General features: G+C 40.7%; 1 protein-coding gene across 8 annotated transcripts in view; it reads right to left on the bottom strand.

Moving 5' to 3' along the window:
* Positions 1–26,504, bottom strand: part of NAV3 (neuron navigator 3) — a 441,074-nt gene that overhangs the window by 52,074 nt on the left and 362,496 nt on the right. For 6 of the 8 annotated variants that reach the window (XM_083400914.1, XM_083400916.1, XM_083400915.1 and 3 more), the window contains 6 exons: positions 20,108–20,246; positions 17,655–17,931; positions 15,243–15,951; positions 12,020–12,508; positions 5,495–5,536; positions 1,592–1,749 (listed from right to left, as the gene is read on the bottom strand). In XM_083400914.1, coding sequence (XP_083257040.1) covers positions 1,592–1,749; positions 5,495–5,536; positions 12,020–12,508; positions 15,243–15,951; positions 17,655–17,931; positions 20,108–20,246 — 1,814 coding nt within the window. The remainder of the gene's footprint in view (positions 1–1,591; positions 1,750–5,494; positions 5,537–12,019; positions 12,509–15,242; positions 15,952–17,654; positions 17,932–20,107; positions 20,247–26,504) is intronic. The other 2 variants (XM_083400918.1, XM_083400917.1) reach the window with 2 other exon arrangements.

Raw genomic sequence — 26,504 nt, 5'->3', positions numbered from 1 at the left:
ATATTACTGCACTGCAGGGGGAAAAGAAAGCTCTGTCAAATAACATTTGGGCTTTTAATTTTTTGATGAATCAGGAACACTTTTAGAGTGGTTTCTCATAAGCATATTTGGCTTATTTTTGTCTGAAGCTCCTCCCTACTGAGTTAAAACAGATCCCATAGAAAAAAGGATTTTGCTTTCAATAGTTCCAAATTTATTTACAATTATAATATGGTATTTCCTAAGTCTGTAGTATGGAGATATTTTTGCCAAGATTACCAGTATCTGCTCAAGCAACACTTTCCTCCTGCTAAAACACACACACACACACACACACACACACACACACCAATCCTCATAGTAATGGGAACTTTCATATGTGTGGGCTTTATCGAAAAGAGAAGTAACAGACTCCCCTCTTGGTTCAAATGCTGCTCTCACGGTTTGGAAAACTGTTTTTCAACAAGCTTAAAGGGAACATTTTTGACCCATCTAGCTGGTGTGGAACTAGGGCCAAGGAAAACAGCATTTATCTGCCCCTTCAGACATTAGGGTCAAATATTTTGAACTAATGGCGTATGGCAAGATGTTTCCAGCATTGCTGGCTGTGTCTAAAATAAAAATGTCTGGAGCAGTATTTTTCTGAGAGTCTTTTAACACACTGGGAAAATGGCCCACAGAGAAAAGAAACGCTAGAGGGGTGGAAGAAAGCTTTTGCAATAAGCCATTGTACTGGGTCACCACACTGGAGGAAAACTAAACGACAGAAACACAGAGATTTGTTTCTACCAAAGAGAAAAACTGTTACTATGTCTAAGTTTAACCTTGTCTACACTTGTGGTCTTAAGGAAATCAGCCCTGAGTGCTCACTGGAAGGACAGATCGTGAAGCTGAGGCTCCAATACTTTGGCCACCTCATGAGAAGAGAAGACTCCCTGGAAAATACCCTGATGTTGGGAAAGATGGAGGGCACAAGGAGAAGGGGACGACAGAGGACGAGATGGTTGGACAGTGTTCTCGAACCTACAAACATAAGTTTGACCAAACTGCAAGAGGCAGTGGAAGACAGGAGTGCCTGGCGTGCTCTGGTCCATGGGGTCACGAAGAGTCGGACACGACTGAACGACTAAACAACAACAACACTTGTAGTCTAAGCATTGACACACAATTATACTGAAATAAATGGAAGTTACTTCTGAGTAAATGAGATTTGGAACTTAAAAACGCTCAGCAAAATATAGAAGAAGAATGCACTTTTAATTATTTTCTTTGACAGATGATTTTTCCAGCCCAACAGTCAAAGTTGGCCCATTGGGGGTTTGGTACAGATAAGGATCTGCTCTCTGGGCTCAAAAAATTAAAAATGAATTCTCCACCCCCCCTACTTTAGATGCTGAGGTTCCAAGCTGCGCAGGACTTTAACTAGTACTTGGAACTGATCCCCAGAATGGACTGGGAGACAAGGAATATGTTCAGATATGGTAGGAGCAGAAAAAAATGCATGCTTAATTTTAGATAGCTGAAGTTATGCATTCTAAAAGAGTGACTGGGAGCTTAAGATGTATAAAGGAAGCTCAGTAATGGAGCACTGCAAGTAGTTTCTTTTTCTTACCTAAGTTGGAAAAGTATTTCCCAGTTGCAGATGAAGACATGGCTGTAGGAGATACCAAAGGAGACTGACTTCCAGTGTCTTGCAGCCCTCCAGTAGAATGAGAACGCAGCCACTCTTTCCCTTCCTCCTGACTGGCCTGCCGAGAGGATGGCGTATACCTGAAAGACATCACCACTGATGCACTGAAAACTTCCACATGAACTGCACTTATCAAGAGATTTGTGGCTTGGAATCAAGCAATAATCATACAGTTGGTTTAGTCAATGCTGAACAGGAGACTTGGGGTCATGTCACCCAAGAAACAGACGGACAAACAATCAGCAATACATATCTGCATGTGATGGGAAGACGTACAAAGGAAACAGCTAAGCCTTATGATAATTTTTTTTTAAAGAACAACAACAGCAACAACAACTCTAACACATAAAAAAGATAAAGCAAAAACTTAATTTCAAGCATATCAACAAATCTGGAAAATGAGAGCTTGATAGTGAGGAGAGACGGATGTCCAGTTCCTATATTATACGAGCTACAGGAGCATAGTATACAGGTAGGCTGAAAGCAGAAGAAAACAGAAGAGCAGCTGTGAAAGAAAGGCATTTTTGTTAGTGACATCTGAAGGGACAAAATGCAGTGTTGGTCTCTCAGAAGGGTCGGTCCTTGATGCTATGCCCTACCCCCAAACTGATAAGATTTAAGGGATGGGGGCGGGGAAAATACTCACTTTTAAAGAAATGTGTTTGCAGAAAGAAAAAGCTTTGGAAACCCAACCTCTCACAGACTTTTGGGTGCTGCTGCCAAATACAAAAATGTAACTGCACCAGCAGCACTCATACTGCAGCCCACTGGCCAAACTTTGCGGCAGGGACTGAGAAAAGCAAATTCTTGAATGGATTAACATGGCAAGTTAGCCTGTGCAGGCATTTCAGATAGTTCGGATTTCAACTCAAGAGTGTGCACTTTCTTTGTCATTGTACAAGTAGGCTTCGTTCAGCCAAATTTCTTGCAAACCTGTGTGTGTGTGTGTGTGTGTGTGTGTGTGTGTGTGTGTGTGTGTCTGTCTATCTATCTATCTATCTATCTATGTAGGTTTGCAAGAAATATACAGTGTATATATATATATATATGCTTTCGTAGATTTTCACGGGTACAGGAATGCAGGTTTTGGTGTCCTCGGGTGTCTTCCCGTGTAAAAGTTGGGGTGTCTAGGCGACGTTTCGACGAGGTCTCACTCGTCATCTTCAGGCTGGTGCTTTCGGCTTCTTGTTACTGGAACAGAGCAGGATCTCAGTGTTTGAGTTCCTATAAATACTGTTGAGGAGGTGTGGTGTATAGCCTCCAATGTTCTGGGCAGAGAGGAGGTTCCCAGGCTAGTGTGCCTTTTCTTCTTTTGTTCCTTAATTACTTGAGGGATATCTTGAGTGATTTCTTGAGTGATTTCCTGAATCCCACTTAGGTGGGTCATTAGGTGTGGATTAGTTGCTAAAGCCTTCGTGTCTTGAACTCTTGAACTTTGTGAAGAGTTTTTCTGAGAAGATGGCTGTACTGCACTTGGTTGTGCTCTGGCTTGGCTTCGTGTATAGGGGCGAGCTGTGGTTTTGTGCAAAACAGCCTTTTGCACCAACCAAAAAATAGCCAATATCCTCAGAAACCCCAAGGATAAAATTCAGTTGGAAAACCAAGGGGTCTATGAAATACCCTGCAAAGTCTGCCCAGCCACGTACATTGGACAAACAAACAGACGAATAAATGCACGGATCGCAGAACACAAGAATGCCGTCAAAAAAGAAGAAAAAACTTCCTCTCTTTTCCAACACATGAAAGAAACAGGACACGAAATTAATTTTGCAGATTCCAAATTGCTCTTTAACATGGAACATCACCACAAGAGAATAATCATGGAAGCCATCGAGATAGAGAAACACCCTCACAACATGAACAAGCGTGACGACACATCCCGCTTGCCAGACATCTGGAAATTAGCCCTCCCCACAAAATCTGACACCAGATCCAGAGGCACACAGAACGCCATCACCAATCAACCACACCAGACCCAAACCCAGACCCTCTCCACAGATAAATTACAGACACCATCCAGTAGCCAAACCAGGGTGGCACCTCCGGATGCTGCACCCCCCTGCAATCCCTACACAGATCTGGCTGGCACAGGCCACAAAACCACAGCTCGCCCCTATACACGAAGCCAAGCCAGAGCACAACCAAGTGCAGTACAGCCATCTTCTCAGAAAAACTCTTCACAAAGTTCAAGAGTTCAAGACACGAAGGCTTTAGCAACTAATCCACACCTAATGACCCACCTAAGTGGGATTCAGGAAATCACTCAAGAAATCACTCAAGATATCCCTCAAGTAATTAAGGAACAAAAGAAGAAAAGGCACACTAGCCTGGGAACCTCCTCTCTGCCCAGAACATTGGAGGCTATACACCACACCTCCTCAACAGTATTTATAGGAACTCAAACACTGAGATCCTGCTCTGTTCCAGTAACAAGAAGCCGAAAGCACCAGCCTGAAGATGACGAGTGAGACCTCGTCGAAACGTCGCCTAGACACCCCAACTTTTACACGGGAAGACACCCGAGGACACCAAAACCTGCATATATATATATATATATGTATGCATATGCATATATATATATATATATATATATATATATGCATATGCATACACACACACTGTATGTGGTTCCAGTACCATTTTAAACAACTGCGGTGGGATCAAAAACGTCACACCCACACCCACGGACAAGTCTACCATTGTTGGCTGTTGCAGTTCCTCCTCTTTGAGTGCACTGGGAGCTTTCTGCTGTTGCAACAATGAGAGTCCTACATCTGTACAACCAGGACTGCATAGCTGGGCTGCAAAACTTTGGTGAAACTCTTAGAACAATGCCTGAAACAGGCGCAAGGGGTGGGGTTTCCACATTAACTTCAGGATTGCATGCCACTATATTTCAGGCCTCCAGAAAGCCTCCTTGTGGGAGATGGTAGTTCGGATTTATTTTCCCTCCCTGGCTCTTATGGTAATGTCTCAGATTCTACAGGATGGTGTGCAAGGAAGAGAACTGCTGACTGAATAAACACCATCTACGTTTGATTCCAGGAGACACATTAAAATGCTCTGCCATCTGCAGTGTAGTCAAGATTACTACCCCGTGCATTCATTTTGATGAGCAGACAGGTTCTTCAGATTTTTCCTTTTCAAAGCCCCTGGCAGACACAAATTGAGGGTTGGCACCCCAATGTGCTACAACTCAAGTGCAACAGAAGAAGTCATATATTGTTCCTGCGTAGAAAATACCAGCGGTGACAACGCCAGACGCTTAACCAATGGTCCTAGCCCTCTGAGTGTGTGATTAAAGCTAGAAGCAAAGAAAGCTTGCTGCAGTTCATTGATTAACATGTTTTTTTCTGGGGGGAAATATGATTACTCTGATCTGAATAAGTGGGAAAGTTTTAGAAGAATGAATTCCTATCGGACAGAGGGCAAGGAACAAGTCAAGGAGGCAGGGGAGCAAACAACAGAGTTGCTGAACTTATGTTTGAAGCTAATTTGGGAGTTCCAAATTTGAAGGTTCCACTGAAATATCTGGTTTATTTTGAGGGAATAATTTCTAAATAGAGGTAGAAGAGAAGTTTTTTAAAAAATATTATTTCACACTTGTTGAGGGCACTACCTGCACGCTACTTCAACATTTCACATACTGCCAGAGTGAAAGTGAAAGAACGTTAAAAAGGGGGATTCTTATTGTAAACTGATTTTATATTAGTTGTCTAACAGGAGAAACAGGATACACAGTGACAAGAAAAGGATGAAATATTATAGAAAAAAGTTACGGAACAACAGAGAAACAGCAGCCATGCTGAATAAAACATCATATACCTTAATCCCTTTTTGGGCAGTGTATTTCTGTCAAGTTGCATGCTGTTAAAACAAAGAAAACCCCTAAGGACATATAGTAAAAAGAGCACTTCAAAATTCTAAATTCTAAAGTGTTGTATCACAAAAAAGGCATTCGGAGTTATTTAAATGTATTCTTTGAAAGGTACCTTTTATGCAACACTCAAAATCATCACTGCAAGTAATATATTGCTATTTTTTTTCTCAAAAGGAAAAAAAATGCCATACTTTTGTAAAGAAAATACATATTGATTTGAGAATTTGCTTAATCTTATTCCCATTCCAGCCTTAGTTATTATGGAATTTGAGCATAAGACTCCTAGGAAGGATCATGTGGGCAACAAGGTCAGGAGATTTATTGGGTTTCAGTTTGGTTGTCTTCCATAAAGACTATTATCCTGTTGAAGTCTAGCATCACCAGGGAATTTATTATTATTATTATTATTAACAACTTATATTCAGTCCACCCAACTGGGTTACCCCAGTCATTCTGGGCAGGTTTTCAAAGGTTAAGTGAAAAACTCATTTCACAAGAACAACTAGGGAACATATTGCACCTGATTCAAGTACATCATCATCATCATCATCATTATTAAAAACATGGATATATGCAGAAAAGGCTGGGACTCTATCATGGCACTGTATCAAAAGGGAATCACTGTTGAACAAAGTATCTAAACTGAATATCCAGACAAAATTTGTCACACTTCAGTCCCATTGAAATCAATGGGGCAAGTTACCCATGAGTTATAAGTCCCAAATGATTTCAATAGAACTAAAAGATAAGGAAATCCATCTCAATCCAAACACGCGAGGCAGAGCCTGACCAAGGTATTCTCTGGCCATGCATCTGGCTTGACCCATCAGCTGAGGAAAGGAAACCCACTCTGTAGTATGAGGATAAATTTCCTTACTCTCTTTTCTTATCTCTCTCTGTATTGTGATAGTGCAGAACACTATATGTGGCTATGCAATAGGGAGGGGAGGGAAATGTTATTTAAGAACATTTTTTTACTGCTGTATCAAATTTCCCCATTCAAACATTTTGGGGTTGAAACCCGAGACTTCAAAAGGTGTGAAAAGTTGCTTGAAGAACTACTAGCAATGTTTTGGTGTGACTGTCAGCACCATTTTTTAGGGCTTGACTGAGATCCCAACCAATCATTAATATCAATGGGTGCCAGCTTGAATGATCCCCTTTTCCTCCCACTGCTTGCTGTTCAGGGGGTTCTCCAAACCTCACCCAAACCAAAAGGGGAATCTTTTATTGCAAGTATATCTTAAAACCTTGTAATATATATCAGCTAACAATGATTGGTAGAAAACAATCTGTGTCTCAAAGAAAACCACTTTCGCTTTGGTTTCTGATATTGTTGTTCTGTATGTAGCTGTGGAGAGACTGTAATTACAAAAATGGTGAGGGATGAGTCACTTATTTGCCAAGCCTCGTAAGACAGATCTATAATCATTATATTTGAAGGGCCTTGTACAGACATTCTTTGGATTTGCACGCAGGGGATATTGCAAAAGCAGCCATAGGCTCACACTGGTTACATGAACATCAGCCTATGCACATAGCGATGAATCCTGTGATCTATAGACTAGAAAACAAGACATATGGATCACAAAGATGTTCAGACTAGTATGTACATGTTGATGGGGAGGGGTGTTTCAGTGTGACCATGACTCTTTCTTGTATTTTAAACAGCCATTAAAATAAACAAAATCTCAGGCGTTGAAAAAAGTTGAATAATACATGAAAAACACCAGCAATAGCAGAGCCATTTAAATCCATGTATTATTCAAAACACAACAAAAAACAGTCACTGATTTTTCAAATATAATGTTAAGATTTCAGGTTTTCTTACACATTCCATAGACTAAACTACTTACCAAACTCCAATTTACATAATATCCAAATAAAAAACAAGCACGTATCAGGATATTATAATGATGCGCTGCATCAAACTGACAGAACCATGATTTATTTATTTTGCCCAACCCGTACTACAATTTAGAAACCCACTTATATAGAGGACTTAGTTTAGTTTGGAGGATGAGATATGGATGTTGGTCCAAGACTCCTGGGTCCCTTGAATGGCCACAACTAGAGAGGTGCACAACCTGTCACATTTTCCATTTATTTGTTCAATTGCATCAGGTGCCCATAGAAAGTCCATGCTTTGTCTTAAATATATTTTTGTTTTAGGAGCCTCACACTGCTCATCAGATGTGCATTAGTATGTGCATCCAAATACTGGAGCTTTCCACTTCTTTCAGTAGAATACATAACGAAACACAGAAGCCCTGGCTAGCTTATATATTCTAGAATTTGCTTATTGAGCACATCCATTTCCCCTGCCCCCAGACTGAATGCCAGTCAGACAGGTGTGACCACAATCTCCAAATGAGAAATCAAATCCATTTGATTACCATGGCTTTGTTTCTCCATCTGTGGACATGGCAAGAGATGCGGGGTTGTTGCAGGCTAAAAACAGAAAAAATGTTGCTATAGCCCCTAAACCTGATACACACAGTGGACTACTGAATGACATATATAAGTATTAATAAAATAAGCCATGTTGGTTTCTAACATGAATATGAACAGATAGAAACTAAACCATCTACTTCAAATGCTACTTAATAGCGTCTAATACTGATTATTTTCCTACTAAAAACACATGTATCAGTTTTGGAAAATTGTGTTATTTTGCCGTTTGGGCTTTAAAACGATTTACGTAGACATGAAATTTGTTGGATATTTTAAAGAGGATATCATTTTATGTGTGCAAATTTTATTTTATGTAGTTTTATGTAATTACAAAGTAGTATCAGTACATATTAACCTGCTTTGCTATATCTGATGCTACTAGTGATGCAAACTTTGCCTATGCTTTCCCTTCCATCCTTTCCCTCCACCTAATGTGTGGAGGGGAGAACATGACCGTGTCCTTTGGCTCTGTTCTCCAATATGTGGCAGAATGCCTGTTTAAGTGCATATGGCTATGTTTGCATATGGAGGGAAGGTTCTGAACAAATATTAAGTAGCAATTAGACTGTGGCTGTTACATTGGAGCGTGATTGCTTTGTCGGCGCATAGATCACCCTGCTGGCGTTGTATTGACTGGATGTTCATTGGTAGGGCAGAGTTTCTTCTTTTATTTATTTAAACAAAATTTATATACCACTCAAATGAAAAACCTTTACGTGGTTTTAGCATTTTCATCTGCTTATGTGCTCCAATTTGAATTCCCTTCCATTTGATTTTTTAAAAATGGTTTAGTTCCACCTAAGGCCAACTCATGAGAGTAAAACCTGCTGGGAAAAGGTGGGGGGAGGGTTGCTAATATCATTAAATTCAGCACAAGTAATGCTCCAAATGAATGGCTTCCTCTGTGAAAAGGAATATATTTGGAGACAATTGCATTCTCTGTGGCCAGTATACTGCCAAAGTAACATTTTAGGGTTTCTCTGTTGTAATGCAAGCCTGCACACATTGTGATTTCCCCAAGTACACATGCTGAATGCTTGACAATCTCACTATTTTTATAGCTCCAAGCAAGCTTGGGTCACAAATCATGTAGACCTATTTTAATACATTCTTTTACAATCCAGATGACCAACAATTATTTTATCTGTTTTGACAGACTGGGGAAAATCCCCCCAACCCAAATGCATTCAAGTTAAGCTAGAGGGAAAGGGAGCTGGGTAGAATATTTTTTATCTCTTGCAGTTAAATTATGTATGGAAGCGTATAATCGGTCTTATGTAACTGCTCCCACAGAAAAACAATGACAGCATCAATCCAGAGAAAGCTAAGGAGTAGTCTTAGCTTTCTCTGAATTGATGTTGTCATTGTGGGAATTTAGGTGTGCTTAACCTTCCTTGATTCGGGGCCTTATTATGCACCCTTTTAATCTTTCGCAGATAACGTAGCAAATCTAAGATTGACCTAACCTTGTACCTGCATTTGTGAACTGTGCATATTCACAACGAGGTAGTAACTCAATGGTAGATAAGGACCTATGTTTAGTTCAAATATCAAGTAAAAAGCCAGAAGTCATCCCTTAATTCAGTCACCATTATGTTTTAGGGAATACAATGAATATGTACATTATGGCCACACTGCATATGCAAATCCAAAGCCACATTTGTAACAAATCATCATCTCCCAGCTGAAGAGAAAGAAGGTATAGAAAAGTGACTGGCTTACACTAAAGATATGGGCTACCTGTTTCAAGGTACCATACTTAACCGTACTGATTACATTGCTCTGCACTATATCAGTTACAGCTCAGAGAAATCCTGAAAACGGGCAGGGCAGAAGAGGACAGCTAAATGGACGCTTTTCTGCAAGTTGGAGCCCCCTTCAGCCTAGTTTGTCAGCCATCTGCTGTGCCTTGAATGGACACCAATATAAGTGAGGGATGGAGTGGTTTTTTGCCTGCTCTCACTTGGAAAATGCTATGAGAGGGATGTTATATAGGACTGGGCTATGTTTAGAGAGCTAATTGGCTTTTGCTGAGAACCTGTACAGTACTGCTATAGAATCAGTCAGTTTATGCTATGTGTTTTGCCTCTTTAACTGCTTAACATTTGTAAATACACATATATTAGGAGTCTACAAACACTGCTCCATTCAGTACTCATTCAATTTCAATGCTCTCTCAAAGAATACTTGGAAAAATGCAAAGCCAAGACTAAATTATTATTTTATCTAAATACCCTCGAGGCAGAAATAAACTCAATAGCTATTTCAAAAATTATTTTATAATGTCTCCCTGTAGTTATATTTGCTAAAGAACAAATATGGAGAATCCTTGAGATTTAATACAGTGTACAAATCTGCAACAGAGCTCATATAGCATAGTATATAAGAGAATAGGAAAGACACTGGTTTGAATAGGAGCAGTCTGTGCTCATTGTTTATGTCAACCTTGATTTAACATTATGAGAACTAGTTAAGATGAACACAATTAGGGTTGGGACAATTTTGACAGGTGGGCGGGACAACCTGTATGCCAATCGTGTGATATCATAAAGATGCCATGTGATTGACAGATGTGTTGCCCCACCTGCCTATCAAAGTTGGCCCATGATCGTGACCCTGACCCAGAGAATGTGGATAAAAATACCAATGTGCCCTATTATCTTTTTATATGGGACTGCCTCTCCTGGTATGCTCTGTGGAGGACCTTAAGGTCCAAAAATAGCAATACTCTAGAGGTCCCGGGCCCTAAGGAAGTCAGATTAGTTGCCCTTGGTGAAGATTTGACGTTTTATCCCCCCAAACAGTTTTTGATCTGGGCTTCCACTGAAATGAGGCTGCATTTTAAGTAGCATTTTAATCTTGTTTTTAAGTTGTATTTTAATAAAAAAAAATTATACCTGATGTTAGCTACCCTGAGCCCAGTCTTGGCCGGGGAGGGCAGGGTATAAATAAAATTAAATAGATAAATAAATAAGAAGATAATGCCTATGAAGTGTTTTTTTTATAGTGCATCACAATGGCTACCTGTGAACATTTGCCTATAAATTTGTATTTTTAATGTGATAGCATTTACTCTCTGCATAGGTACACTGGCTGCGTTATACTCAGATTCACTCAAAATCGTTATACAGATAGGAGAATATAAGTTGGAGTGCTTAATGGCCAGTTTAAAGTTTTGATGCTATGGAAACTATTAACCTTTTAAAATGTTTAAATGTTTTAGAATGTTTCATGACTCACTTTGTAACTTCAGACTAAGTTTTTTTCAAATTATAAACTGAATAAATTTTAGAGAAACAGTGTCACTATTTAATTTATAAATCTGTGGTTTGATTTTCACATTACTCTTCCTAAATATACCATCTACCCGCATAATCTTGATTGGAACATTTTCCAGAGTGTGGAAGAAGGTTTTTTTGTTGTTGGTTCTAGTTTATTGTGTATGCCCAATGCACACTTTCCCTCCTTTCAGTCTCTGGGTCAAATAAATATGGAAGTGGGGGGTTTTTTGGAGCTGCAAGTATTTGTAACCTAACATAAACATAGGAACTGATGGTAATTTCCCAGGTGTAAACTAAATTACTCCAAAATAAATGTAACAAAAAATGTCCCAGATATGAAGCAGTGGTGGGCTCTCAAATTTCAGCGGCACCCTGTACAACACTAAAATTTGGCACCTTCATCTCTTTTCTGCAGCATTGATGTGGTGCTCCCTGCAAAATGGTGCTCTGAGTGGCTGCCCCGTTTGAAGTACCCTAAAACTGCCTCTGATGAAAGCCCCCAATGGAATCAACTGTTCTACTGAGCATAAAGACAATGGAAGCACCATAGAGCTTTCTACAAGGGACACCGTCAAAAAGCATTACCAGTTATTTTACTTTTCCCTCCTTTCCTTCCTCCCCTACCCTCTTAACATTGTTGGTTTTGATTTGAGGATATATTTTGAAAGCCATGCTTTTGGCTGCTTCCATTTGTTATGACCCTTATCGAAATACTTCTCTCCGTGGCAAACTCACCTTTCTGAAAGGGTAGATCTCACACTTCCAGTTCTCATGAGCAGGCTCTGAACCTCTTGAGTGCTTGTGGTCAATCCAGACAGGGAGCCATGGTGGCTGAGAGGGAGGTCAATAGATTCAGAGCTTGTGTGGAGGCTAGTCATTGACTGGTAACTTGGTGTGTCCTTACTGCCAGCAGAGGAACTACTCAGGTTTGCAGCCCACACGAGACCGCCTGACGTGAAAGAGTGGGCTGACGCCGGGCTAGAAGCCAAGGAGTGACTTAAACTTACAACATCTGTATTCAAGTCCGAGGGTTTGCTGAAGAGAGGGCTACTGCCGCCACTCTGCCCACCTGCACTGCCCATGCTACCTGTACCTGAGGATGGAGATTCCAGGCTGCCTTGCCGAGCTAACGTGGTACTAGGGCTGGGCATTGCAGATGTGGATTTGGCACCTTCTGTATTTGGTGCAGGGGCAGTTTTGCCACTTGCTTTGGCACCAAACAACCTACAGGAAAAAAACAAACAAAACAAACAAAAGTGTTATTTGGAAAAGCCAAAGTTTCACGTAATAACGCTCTGAAAGCCAAGGCACAGGAATAATGAAAACAGCTAATAGAAGGCCCTTCTCCCCCCCCCCACATTGCTTCTCACAATCAAATCCGCTTAAGTCCTTGGACATACTTTATTTTACTGTTTCGAAAGCATTAATTCCAAGATTTGTCTTTTGAGAGGAAACAGACCTTCCCAGGGAGATGAAAAGCACAACAGCCCTGTGTGATGAGATTGCGTAAAAAGATTAAACTTTCACCCAAATCCAGTGGTTAGCACAAAATCTTCAGTAGTTAAGACATTTGTTTTTAAATTAGCACAGCATGGTTTGGACAGCCTTGTAAATAGTTGGGACCCACCCCCCCCCCCCAATTTCAAAATCTTTTTTTTTTAATTTTTAAAGAAGGAATTATACTTATATGACATTCAAGATGCTAATTTGAGGTCTGTTCCCTATCCGCGAATGTGTGAAAAGATTTTGCAATTGTGTGGGGGTGTGGGTGTGGAGAAATACTATTTTAAGTTTTGGATATACAGTTAAGGCTATGACAATTTCTATTTCTGCAGGGTCTGAAATATTCTACATCACCTTATGCAAAGGGTTTTCTAGATTTACAGTGCAGTGTACTAAAAGGAAACAAGAAGCAACTGGCATAACGTTTATGATAAAAACCATAGCAACCAAAATAGCACATTTGATAACTCCTATGCAAAAGCATTGTGCTGGCAATTAGCCACAAGAGGGCAGCATTGACTTTGTTTCAGCAAAGAAATACGCTTGAATTCCTAAGAAAGATTTATGGTTTGATGTACATTGCAAAGTTGCTAAGATCAGTAAATGCTGATGTTCAGATGGCACCAGCAGTGTAAAATAGAATGATGGATTTTATTTTGCACCCCCTCCCATCTAGTTCCTACTGAAAATCCTGTTACAATATTAGAAGATCCAAAACCAATGGGTTGTATTCAAACCAGCTTTACTCAGTGTAGACCCATTGGAATCGATGGCCTAGTAGGCCCATTCATTCAATTGTGTCTATTCTGAGTAACAGTTAGCTGACTACAACCCAGAAAGTTTTTTAAACAATTTGCAAAATATATAGTTAATGAAATTCAGTTTCCTCATCTGAATCCATTAATTAGCTATCCAGGAAAAGTTACAATCAGAAAATACAATCAGAAAAATTACAGTCAGATAGAGCGACATTTATTCCTTAATAATCCCTCACCAGGAAACCTTTCAGTTTGTTAAGGGAATACCAAGCTGTCTCCGATATGCCCTTCTCGGCCACTACCTATAAAAATCACATTGTTTCAGTTCCTCCAGGTCCCACTTCCTATGTATGTGGGTGCTATTCCTGGCTGGATGGGGAAACTGCATTTGCTAACAGTTGCTACAAGCAAAACTTCCCAACCCCAGCTATGCTGTTGCACCCTGAGTTAGCCACCTGGAATAGCATCAATCTGCTGTTAATGACTGGATTTAGACCCTGCCCCAATTATTTCCTCCCTCATGGACACTCTTCAGAGTCTCTAAAGAGGATACAACCAGCATGCTGTTGTATGGAGTTTTAGAGAGAGGCATGCACACAGCATACAGCTTTATTGATTTTCAAATGATTTAGCGATAAAAGTTCATGGGTTGGAATGCCAATGGGGGTGGGAGGCGACTCTCATCGGCTGCTTTTCACTTCACAGCCATGTGGTTCTCTCAGATGCCTACTTGAAAGGCTCTGCGCTTGTACTCCAGAACCTTCCTATGTTTACTTTATGTGAGAAATAAATCTTCGCATTTCTATTGCAGAATCAGAACGGACCGGTGTTCACTTATCTAAATATAAAACATCACTTCCGAGAGTCGGAGGTGATTGCGGGAAGCAGGTCTGTGATTGCTCTGTGGAATTCTCGGGAAGGAAACAGAATAAATAGTGGAATATGAGGCCAATGTTAATATCAGTTGCTTAAAAAAGAAAACTTGTTCAGTTCATACTTACAGATAAAAAAAGGGGTCTCATCTGATTATAAGCGATGGAACTAGGTATCAATGTGGGGAGGATAGAAAGTTGCCTTATACTGGCCCTGACATCTAGGTCAATATTGTTTACACTGACTGGCAACACTCCAGTATTTCTGGCAGGGTCCTCTCCCAGCACTACCTGGCGATGTTGGAGATTGAACCTGAGAGCTTCTGAATGGAAAGCAGGTGTTCTACCACTGAGCTATGGCACTTCCCTTCACACAAAAACAAGCTGAGTCCAGACCCCCTGCTACACAGGTGGCAGATTGTAGGTTTGGAGAGAATGAACCTATGTTCAACCTATAAATACAGTGGTACCTTGGGTTAAGTACTTAATTTATTCTGGAGGTCCATACTTAACCTGAAACTGTTCTTAACCTGAAGCACCACTTTAGCTAATGGGGCCTCCTGCTGCCGCCGGAGCACAATTTCTGTTCTCATCCTGAAGCAAAGTTCTTAACCCGAGGTACTATTTCTGGGTTAGCGTATGTAACCTGAAGCGTATGTAACCCGAGGTACCACTGTACACTAAAATATTACAAATGCCCCAAGTCTGCAGTGATCTCATTCCAAAAGAAACCAGGCCTATGTGGCATGCTGTTCCTCTGGAACTTCTCGACTCTCTGGGCAGTGAGCTGAGCATAACATTGCCATTTCACGGAAAGCCCCTTACCTTCTAAATGTTGGCGAGGCAATGTCTGGATATTTTGAACCTGGCTGCCTGAGGCCTGGTGTTCCACAGGCACTGGCTGAGGTTGGACTTGATTTTGGAGAGCTGGACAGCGACACACTCTCAGAATCAGAAACGGCCACTTTTTCCTTCTCTTTGTCTGTCTGGTTGATGGTGACAGGGCTGGAGCGCCCTGAGCCAATCTTCGTCGGTTCCCTCAGTTTGTTGGTAGCGGCGGCCCCTGCAGACTTGCTGCTCACGTTGGAGTCGATGCTGCTGGTGCTTGACCTGTGTCCGCCTCTGCCAGGAATCCCACTTGTGCTTGACTTCGAAGGGCGCGGCAAACTTCGGTACTGCAGGGTAGTCTTTGAGCTCACGTGCAGCACGCCGTCGTCTTGATTCTGTGAGCCATCTAGGCTGGTTTTCCTCCCTGCATTGGACTTCCCACCAATAGCTGCAGATTTGGGCATCTTCCCCAAGGTTGCCGATCCACTTGTTATGGTTGCACCGCTTGCAGTGATTATGGTTGAAGAGCCAACCCCAGATTTCTTGAAACCAAAGGAACTGGTAGCTGTTGACCTCCCAATGCCCGAGGGTGGCTTTTTCCCCTCATCGCCACTGCTTTTCCCTGCATCTGAAGGTGAGCGCTGGATAGAAGCTCCTTTGAGGGGAGTTTTTCCTTTTTCTGAAGCCTTTGCATCATCTGTTTTTCCTAACAGAAAGCAGAGTTTTTGTAGGAATTCATATTTGCAGCAGTACATTTTCAGTAATACATGCAAATATGTAGAATGATAGTTTTGTTATGGTTTTTGTAAGAGAGAAGTGGTTTGGCATTTCAGGATGAGAGGTGTGTAAAACTGCCAGGCAGAATTCCACCATGCAATGTACTCATTTTGTCAATGGCCATAGATCGCTTGAGATATTCTGGTTGATTCACTGAACTACATGTTTTCCCCTGCCATACCTCCCCATTATTAACATTAAATGGACCATAGATGTCTGCATACTTCACTCACCCACGTACAGCAATGAACTGATTCAGTTTTTAAACCCATATACACAAATTCGCAAGACCCTGTCAGGATATTTGGAAGCAGTCAGAACCTATGGAGACCATTTCATCAGAGAGTTCAGTTAAAGTCAATTTAGGTGGAGTTCTGAACTACTCACAGTGGCCAATCAGGTGCCTTTACCACCTTTCCCCTCAAATAATATACACTTGCTTAGAGCCAGAAATCATTTGCTATTAATATTGAAAGATAAAGGACCCTGGATGGTTAAGTCCAGTCAAAGGCGACTATGGGGTTGTGGCGCTCATCTCACTTTCAGGCCGAGGGAGACTGCGTTTGCCAACAGACAGCTTTCTGGGTCATGTGGTCAGCATGACTAAACCACTTCTGGTGCAACAGAGCACCGTGATGGAAACCAGAGCGCACAGAAATGCCGTATAAAGAAAAACAGAATGGCACTATTACTACTTGTGATCCGGACTTATAATTCAGATAATGCAATCTAGAATTACAAGTATTCTGCTAAAAACCCTTGATGCTTTTCACTTGCACTGCTGTTAAATTAGGTGTCACCTATGTATTTCTCTACCTGATTTTTGCTCCCTAAGTACATAATGCTATATTTATTTTTGTTAAAATTGGCTTCATTGGTTTTGGCCCAGAACCTATTAATGTGAAGTAAGAGCTGATCTGCTTTCTTTAATTGTATTGCATTGGTAACTTGGAATCCTCCCTATGACTTGTAAAATATTGTATGCTTGTAATTCCAAGCATTGTGAAACAAGCGTACCGTATTATAATATATTCATCACCACTCACATTAAAATTCATTGTTATTGTCTATCCCGACACATGCAACCATTATTAGCTGTTTGCAGTTAATAATAACACTTGGCTAAATTTGGTTGGCGTAGCCTTATAGCTTGTACTAAAAGCTGTTGGAAACTCCTCGGGCCTATTACTTAGGAATAATTGCAGGTTTCAGATGTGGCATCCAGCGAACTAAAATGTGTCTATTGATTTTCATTTCGTTCATCTATCAATTTTTAGTCACTCATTACTAACACAAACATGCATAGTGCTATTTTAAAGTAATCTTTCACAAAGGCCGAACCTTCCTTATTACATAGTGAATGCTAAGTGTATCTGAAATACCAGCCCAACTCATACATCTCACGCTTAGCAATTACCTGAATAGCAACTCTAATTCTCTCTAGAACTGCCTCTTTCTACTCAAAAAGAGAAGATGTCATGTGGAAATTTCCCTAACCCATTCTCAGGGTCTTATGAATGTCATGTGGAAATTTCCCTAACCCGTTCTCAGGGTCTTATGAATGAGAACAATAACTTGGAGCAATTTGCACAACCGACTGCAAGTTCAGTTTCTGATGATGCTCATTCCTACCAGGCGTCTTGAGAGTGCTTGTTCCTGTTTTGTGCCTAGATGGCGCTGCTCCTACTTGTGCGGTCATGCCTCTTCTCCAGGAGCCAGTCTGAGAGACAGACAGAGAGGTTTTCTGGCCCCCCTTCTCAGCATCTTCAAGCGCTCCAGAGGGATGGCCCTTCCATTTGCCACTGCCGTCAATGTTGCTGTCAAAATCTTCCTCTGGTTTCTTCAGTTCCTCGCTGCTGCCCCACGGTTCGCCATCTGTTACTGAACGTTTCTCTGAATCAGTCTTCAGCTATGAGGAATTGATATCATGAAAATTACTCAGTAATTGTCTGGCTTTTATTTTCTTTCACTACGGCATGAGAGTGCAGGGATTAGGAGGAGGAAACAAAGATTCACTTTAACATCTTTCTTCCCTAGCTCCAAATGCTTAATAGCCTCTCTGAGAAGCTTTTCCCCACTAATTTTATGAACAACAACACTACTTATACTGCTGGCACTAATGGTGTCATTTCAGGGAGATGTCTCAAATGTTATTAGCTTGAAGCAACACTGATTTGTAAATGTCAATTAATTTTTTAATTAATTTTTTTAAAAAACCCTATCCCAAAGAAGCAGAGTTTCTCTGAAGCTTCCATATCTGCCTGAACCCTCTTGATTAGAACAGGCTTCCTCAACCTCGGCCCTCCAGATGTTTTTGGCCTACAACTCCCATGATCCCTTGCTAGCAGGACCAGTGGTCAGGGGTGATGGGAATTGTAGTCTCAAAACATCTGGAGGACGGAGGTTGAGGAAGCCTGGATTAGAACATCAACATTGCCTAAGAGACCCCAAGACAATGGCCCCCATAAAATGGAAAGCTAGAGAACATTAAAAATGAATAACCCCTTGCTCCAGATTTTTCCAGACTCCAACACCCAAATCTTGGCATGATGACACTGGTCCAATGGACTTAGAATTACATAACCTGGAATCTTATTAGCATAAGCCTATTAATGTTAATACCACTAAGTAAATGTATCTGGGTGTAGTGCTGGAGCCTTCCACCCCAAAGCAAGCTTCCATGGAGCTTAGCAGGTGCCAGAACTACTACAAGAATGGAGGCATTGAGGACAGCTCCACATAGGCACATTGGAACCTCAGAACATGCTCCTGAATTTCTGAATCAAAGCTGTTGCCTTCAGTATTCACAGCCCAGAGGGCACAATGTAGACCATGAAGGCATAGTCCTCGCATGGAGAGGATATCCTTAAGTGCCACCTTCCTCTACTTACAGGTGAGCATGGGCAGGTTGCACAACTGGTGGTGCAAACATGAGGGTGTGTCCAGCCTTCCCATTTCCCCTAATAGCCTCTTGTACCATCTTACCATGCACCTATATGCGCATACGGTGGGGTGAGAAGGTGGCAGGCTTCTGCTGAGTCTATGGGAATCTTCTGCATATGGATGCTGTGCCTATGGGAAACTGGGGCATGTACAGAGGATGTCCTTCGCACCGCATTCACTTACAATAGCCAGCTGATAATAATTTGCAACAATTGGTACCAATTGTGGCCGTTACCAAATGCTGCTTATAACCAGGCCCATGTAGAGCTTGCCTGAGGCCTGGGGTGGGAGTCTTGTTAGAATAAAGTTATAAGCTCAAACCGATAAGGTGACTTCTTTCCATCGCCTTTATAACAGGAAGAATGAACAGGGTCTCCTTAGCTTGATTTCATGTTTATTTTTAAGAGCCTTGGGCTCATGCGCCGAAAACAGAAAACAAGAAGCAGATTCAAATGCATCAGAAGTTTGCAATATGCTTACCAAAGTTGTCAGTGCTGCAATAATTGGCTTGACTGAAATGTGGCTCTCATTAGGGGCCAATAGACCAACATAGGGCACAACAGCTCTTTAAAATAGCCGGGCTGCGATCTGTATCCTTACACATGGCGCTTGCATTTATAAAAGGGGTGTGATAATCTCGAATAGCATGACACTTTACCTTTAAACCACCCCCTCCTCATCAGAATAAAGTACAGAAGTTCCTAGAAATTTCAAGCTGTGAGCAATAGAAAATGTGATAGCGCCATTAAACTCCAGCAGAGTTTATGACTCTCTACAGGCCCTTGATGAGGAAACAGGTCTTCCTCTTTGGTACACGAAGATACATGCACAGAAGTTGGTGCTTGTTTGTCTTTGTATTCAATTAACTGTTTCATTGTGGTTTTATGACGTCACTGTATCATCAGATTTGCATAATTATATCTGCAAATTGTGCTGGGAGAGGCTTAGGAGGATTGCGGTTATTGCAAACAAAGAAAAATAAACCACCCTGCAAAAATAAATAAAAAGGACATTTTGGAAAAGGAGGGGAAATTGTGTGTGTGCCATAGTGAAATGGAAAAATAAGCAATAAAGCCCCTAAGCAGTGGCCTGGATTCATCCAGCTGCCAGTGCTAGACAGAGCAGAAAATGTCAACACCTACATGGGTATGTGCATTCTTTCTTGAAGAGGCAGTAATATTGGAATAAGAGCTGACCGATGATGTTGTGTTCAGATCATCTGTGCTGATGTTATCCAAAGTATCACTGAGGCCACTGCTAACTGAACTGCTGTCATCCCAGCTGCAGGCAGGTGGAGGCGGGGGAGAGAAAGAAAGAGAAGATGAGTAATGTCATCTATTCACACCTTGATGAGAAAATGCAAATAGAAATCAGCTAGTTCACCATTACCCCCCACCAAAAAAGAGGTTAGAAATTAAACAATACCTTAGAAATTCAACATGACATTGTATGTATCATTTTCTAGGTGTTTTTAATTAACCATTCATTTCTTGCTAAAAAAATTTGCCTTGCTGGCAACTCCAAAGGGAAGCCATTCAAAAAATGCAATTTCAATTTTTAGCAGGGCCAGGTATATATATGTTGTTAGAGCAGGTCGCTTCATGGTTCATTGCAATCACCTTTGGAACACTGCCAAGTGAAATTCATTACACCGGTCTGAATTTCTGGTCTTAGTTTTATTATTAAGCTTGAAGCACTTCTATGAGTTTCCCGGGGAAAAGAAAAAGAAAAGAAATATTTCTTTTGGATGTACTCTAACCAACTGTCAAGCCCGATTCGTGCTTTAGATCTCAGATTAGGTTTGAAGTTTGTCCACCCTGTCTAGCCAACACCAACAATGCCTGAAGGAGGAAAGCATGATTGCAAAAACGGGAGGATATGCTGTGGACGTGTGTCAGGGAGCAATGATTGGATGCAGATCCTTGATGTAAATCCATTGCACGTTTTCAGCAAGCCTGCACAGCTTGTGACCGATTGATGTGGTGAAGGCTGCCAACTACACAGGGGAGTGACAACCACCCCCTGCTCTGTCCATCCCAGATAAGCAGAAATTTCCCTATCAGAAATTTGCGACTTTTCATGAGATTCCTATTGCTTTCTTCAAAATTCCTCAGATGTTTGCCAAACAGGAGCCACCAAGATTGCTTTGAAATCTCACATTTATTTGTTGTGAGTTACCCTGAGGTGCTTTTTTTTTGTATTTTATATAGCATGTGGTAGGACATAAATTGAATGAATAAATTGCAACAGTACTTTGGCCGCAGGACTGAAGCTGAGCAATTCCCTTGTCCCTTATTGATTACTTTCTGCCCCAGGTTCAAAACCACCTATTAAGGCATTAATTATCTTTAGTACTCAGTTTTGAGAGGATTTGAGAGTATTTGTATCCAGGCTTTCCATACTCTCTGTAGACATCCCCCCCCCCCTAATAATTCAGTAGCACACTTCAAAAACAATTCTGGGCTGTGTCCAAGTTTTAGTTTAAGTAAGAGGTGACCATTAAAAGTAGATGTTGAGCTGCTTGATAAATGGAGTTAGGTCAGCCAGATTTTTAGTTGATTTGCACAGTCATGGCAGGCGTTTTACCATCTGCAGACTCCCACATCAAGAAAGAAAGCCACCACACTATGAAAAGCTGTTTTTCACTTGAGTGTACCACATTAGCCTTTTCAGTGACACTTCTTGATGTGTAAGCAAATGCAGCTGTTGCTTCATCTCACAGCTGTTGCATGAACAGTACACCCTCCCCAATCTATTAAAAGAAGCTGGTGGGGTGAGGTGTGAGGTGGCCAGACATGATGGAGCTGAGCGATTAGAAAGACTTCTTCAGGCAGAAACTCAATCATTTGAGGAATGTTTAACAACTGCTGTTTTAAAAAAAAATCAAAGCAACTTCATGATTTTTTACAATAAACGTTTAGACTCTTCACTGCTGCCGTATCATGTCAATGATAATGTCCATGTGTAATCGGAAACATGCCATTATCTTAAATAAGAATTTCCCTAAGCAACTGCCTGCGAGATAAAATAATTATCTCAAATTAGAGAGTGCCATTAATTTTGTTTGCTATATTTGCTAGATTTAATCGACTTTCTCTGAAACTCATGCAATGAACTTATCACTGGGTTAGGTCATCAGAAGTTCAATTCAAGCACTTCATGCTCATCCGATGGGCCAAACTTCATGGAGGAAGATGTGAATTTGAGCAGTCACATGTAAAGCAATTTAAAGGTATAAAAAGCACACACAGGCAAGTCTCATCCACTACTTCTTCCTCTGCAGGAAACCTCCCTATAGCTGATTTCTTTACAGCTGTGCTGACCTCTGGTAATGGAGCCTGGAAGAGGGATAACTGCATTTTAAGACCAGGGGTTGGGCTAATCCACAGGCCATATCTGTGCATGAAGCAACCAACCCCCCCAACAATACAGCTGCTGCACTGGTGCAAATGTGAGCAGGAGGTGATGCTGAGCAGCAGGTGGTCTGCTGAGCCCTCTCAGGGTGCTAGTGTGAGCAAAGAGTTTTCAAAACTCTCCACTCAAGACTAGAGCAAGGTTGGTGATATGGATCTCTCCAACACCTTGCTCAACAGACAATGGTGAATAGCAACGCTTTTGCCTTCTGTCCTGATTCACTGTGGCTTTCTGCCTTGAATAGCACAGTAGTAGGTGCTTCTGGAGCAATGCAGTGGAATTGTCCATCAAGTAATAATGAGGAGAGTTTTTCTAGGGGAGGGACAGCTCGCCAGGAAAACTCCACCTGTCTTTGAGGGTTTTTTCATTGGAGGAGCTTGGAGGAAACTGTCTCCTTTCATTTGCAAAGACCCTTTGCTCCACTCCTTCCCCACCCCCACTCCCAATTACTGGGCACAAATGAGTTGATTTAACATGGAATAAGGAGGGAAGGGAGTGTGGGAATCTAAAATGGAACAGCAGAAGAATTTAACAGAATAAGGGGTGGAGTGCATATAGCTCAGTAAATTTAATTATTGATAACATATTGAATCAATAAATAAGGGAGAGAGGAATTTAGGCTTTGGTTATGCTCGCTTTAAAACTTTGGCCACACCTATCTTTACACTCCAGCCACACCCACTTTGACATGTGGCTCCCAAAAGGTTTGCCCTGGATCTTTGTGGCCCTCAGCCCAAAAAAGGTTAGCCATGTCATCCCTGTTTTAGGAAATGGGCTACAGTTTAGGGAAGAGAGAGAAGTAGCAGATAGGGGGAAGAATTCTGAATCCACAGACAAAAAGGTTCCTTGTGTACTTTAAATCACCTTTCCCCATTTTCCCACTGTATAATTGAGGCTGATTTTAAATTAGCTTTTTCCCCACCTTCTATCCTGAGCTAGTATTTTCAAGTGGCACATTTCTCTAGATATGAATAGGCTTTTTTTTTTACCATCACTTGTGAAGACACCTTTAAAATAAACACCTACAAGTTTTGAAGATCAGGTGTTAAGCGGTTTGGCATTCTAGAACTATACAGTACACAATGACAGAGGTAAATGTGTTCTTTTACGGATCAATAGTAAGGTGAAGAATCTTGGAGTTTGGCCTCATAAGCAGCTTTGCTCATTAAATAACAACCTAAATTTAGCCATTGAGCTGAATTAGGGCAGGAAAAGGACTTTATAACTGATTCACTAACTTCCTTATGAATTATTTCTAGCTCGTTAAGGTAGACAGATAAGAAAATAATTGGAGCATTTTACTGAGAAAACCTCTGTGTAATATACCATTAAACATCAATTGCGAAGGCTGCCTTCATCACCATGACACCAAGTTCGATCCATCAACCATTTTTGTGTTCAGTCCTGGGCATGGCGGCTAATGAGTCATAAAGCAGCAGCACTACCCCTGTCTAGTCAGATTCAAGATGGCACAGACTACATAAAAATCAAGCTGCTGTCTGTACAAGTCAGACTAGACAATGAATCCTTCTAGAAGTTTATAACAGCTATTCTATCTTCATAGGTAAATGCCTATGAAGGCCGTTAGACTCATACTTTACCTTCCTTTCCACAGCAAGCGTAATGCATTACCTGTCATTTTCAAGCATGGCAACCACTGAAGCATAAATTCCCTATAACTTCAGGGTCATAGAATATATTTCATCACCATTTTCACAGCTAAATTGTATGTGGCTAGGGAAAGAAATAGGAATAAACAAATGGAACCACCATTGTCTATTACTCTTTAAGGTACCTTTCCCTTTAGGTTTAGGAAAAATTGAAACATACAGCGAAATAAAATGAGGCATTTTACCATTTAATAAAAGGGCATCTTGTTTTACACATGAAATTATCCCCTCAACTATTTCTGAGTTACCACATGTATTTTGGAGAACCAGTGTTTAAAATTCTCTGCCTGAAAGAAGATATATATTCTGCAAGAGCAGCATGGGAGAAACTAATCTGCTGATTCAATTTTAATTGGGAGTCAAACTTTTTAACTTCAATTTCTGTTTGAAATAAGAGTACAACTGCAGTATTACAGGTATCTGACAAAGTTATCTGTTGGATTGGTAACAAAGTCAAAATGAAACAGATTGCACCTAGATTCTCAAATATTAAAAAGTGGCAAACAATATGTTGTTCATTATCCTTCATCATATTCAAAACAGATTAGTGGCATAACATTTAAGTGCATTTCAAAAATGTTTAACTCCAGATATGTAACACACACACACACACACACACACACACACACGGAAGAGACCTGCTGAATCAGGTCATGACTTCCCCTAGTCTAGCACTCTGTTCTTACAGTGGCCAACCCATGGGAAGACCACACGCACACATATACACAAAGTTAAACACAATGGAAGAATTCCATCAAGAAATTACAGTGATGTATTAATAACCCACAGGAACAACACTTCAGCTAAAATTACCGCTCAGATGCTTTTTGTTTAGTTGCAAAACATACAGCTTGCAGCCAAGAGAGTGTTTACATTTTTCATACACAGGTGCTGACAAGTTAATTAACACAAGTTAAATTTAGGCCAAAATGCAGGAGCTCAGAAATGAGCAAGTCACCTTGATTCTTTGTTTTCAGTTATTAAGTAAAATAACTTTCTGCTTCTTCCCATTTAATACTTAACTAAGCACCTATTTGTTGGTTTATCAAAAACTGTCTATGCAAGACCTTAAAAACAAAGGCAGCAATTCTCCATATATATTGGATATAAATTTTATCTGCTTGGAGTTCATGACTTTCTCTTCCTATGTATGAAATACTTAAGTTTTTTTGTGTAGTAATATAAATGTCCTCTCCTTTTTTCATCGTATTATCCCATTTAAATGATTACTGTATTTTAATTGCACTTTGTTTCATGCTTCTCTGTGGTGTTTAGAGGAGGGATATGAATCCAAAATATATGCTTGCATAAGACAATCCTGTATGCAGTCTTAAAGGTCTGTGAGCAGCTTGTGGAAAACATATATAATGCCTATTTACTAGGACTGCCTGCTATGGAAATAAATTTTAAAACCTGGAACATGTGTGGGTGGATCCCTGAGCCAATCCACTATATACAAGAGGCAAAGAAGCCCAGGTTTCTTGCCACTCTTGGGACAGAGTCCATCGGTTTGGGGCAGGTTGAGCGCAAAATTTGTCTATTTCCCGAGGTGCACACCATTTTTTATAACTAGTGAGTAAACAAACAGCCATGGCCCTTGCTTCTATCAACCAGTGATACAGGGATAATTTTAGAGACCGAATGTAGCAGACATGCAGACATGTCTATGCTACTATTGGGAACTGGTCCCAAAGCAAAAATTTGGTCAGCTAGAACATGGCTTAGCAACTCTGCTGCTGGCCATGCATGACAAACCTTCTGACAACTGGATTCAGTTCCTGGGTTTGCTGAATGACTGAGAAGTATTGGGGCTACAAGTTGCCCATTCTGATACAGTACATAGGCCCTGTCCATAACTCTCTGTCATTGGTTAAATTCCCTATTAAGCATTCACAGAATTATCTATGTACAAAAGATTAAACCATGGTATAATTGAAACCAGATATTAATGTGGTTAAATGATGATAAGCAATACATTTCTTCAGGCTATGCCTTTTATAACTGAATTCTTCTTTTAACAGCCATACTTACAGGATTTTCTTTTTGTTTTTTAAAGAAAACTATTCTTTAAAATCTGTGTAGTGTACTGTAACAAGATATATCGAGAAGGTGAGCATAATTGCTATGAGGATCAAAATACTCTGTAGAGAATATATGTAAACTTTCTGGAAGTAAGTGTGTGTGTGTGTGTGTGTGTGTGTGTGTGTTCATACTAGCAAATGGTTCACTGGATAATTCTATGAAAGTCTTCTGATAAACTTGATTGCTCGCATCCAGAGGGGCAAAAATGATACGTGTGAACAGTTTACACATCAAACTTCGTCTATAAGTAACCATCAAAATCCCATGAGCAGATATCTCCTTGTGTAAAATGGTTGCTTACCCTAAAACAGAAAGTTGATTTTGTATTCTCTCTTGCTTATTCCCTCTCAGCACGACAGCACGGCCTTAAGAC

Source organism: Podarcis tiliguerta (genome assembly GCF_965153285.1).
Source record: "Podarcis tiliguerta genome assembly, chromosome: 10".
In the NCBI taxonomy this organism is placed as follows: domain Eukaryota; kingdom Metazoa; phylum Chordata; class Lepidosauria; order Squamata; family Lacertidae; genus Podarcis; species Podarcis tiliguerta.
This window is presented reverse-complemented; position numbering and strand designations above follow the sequence as displayed.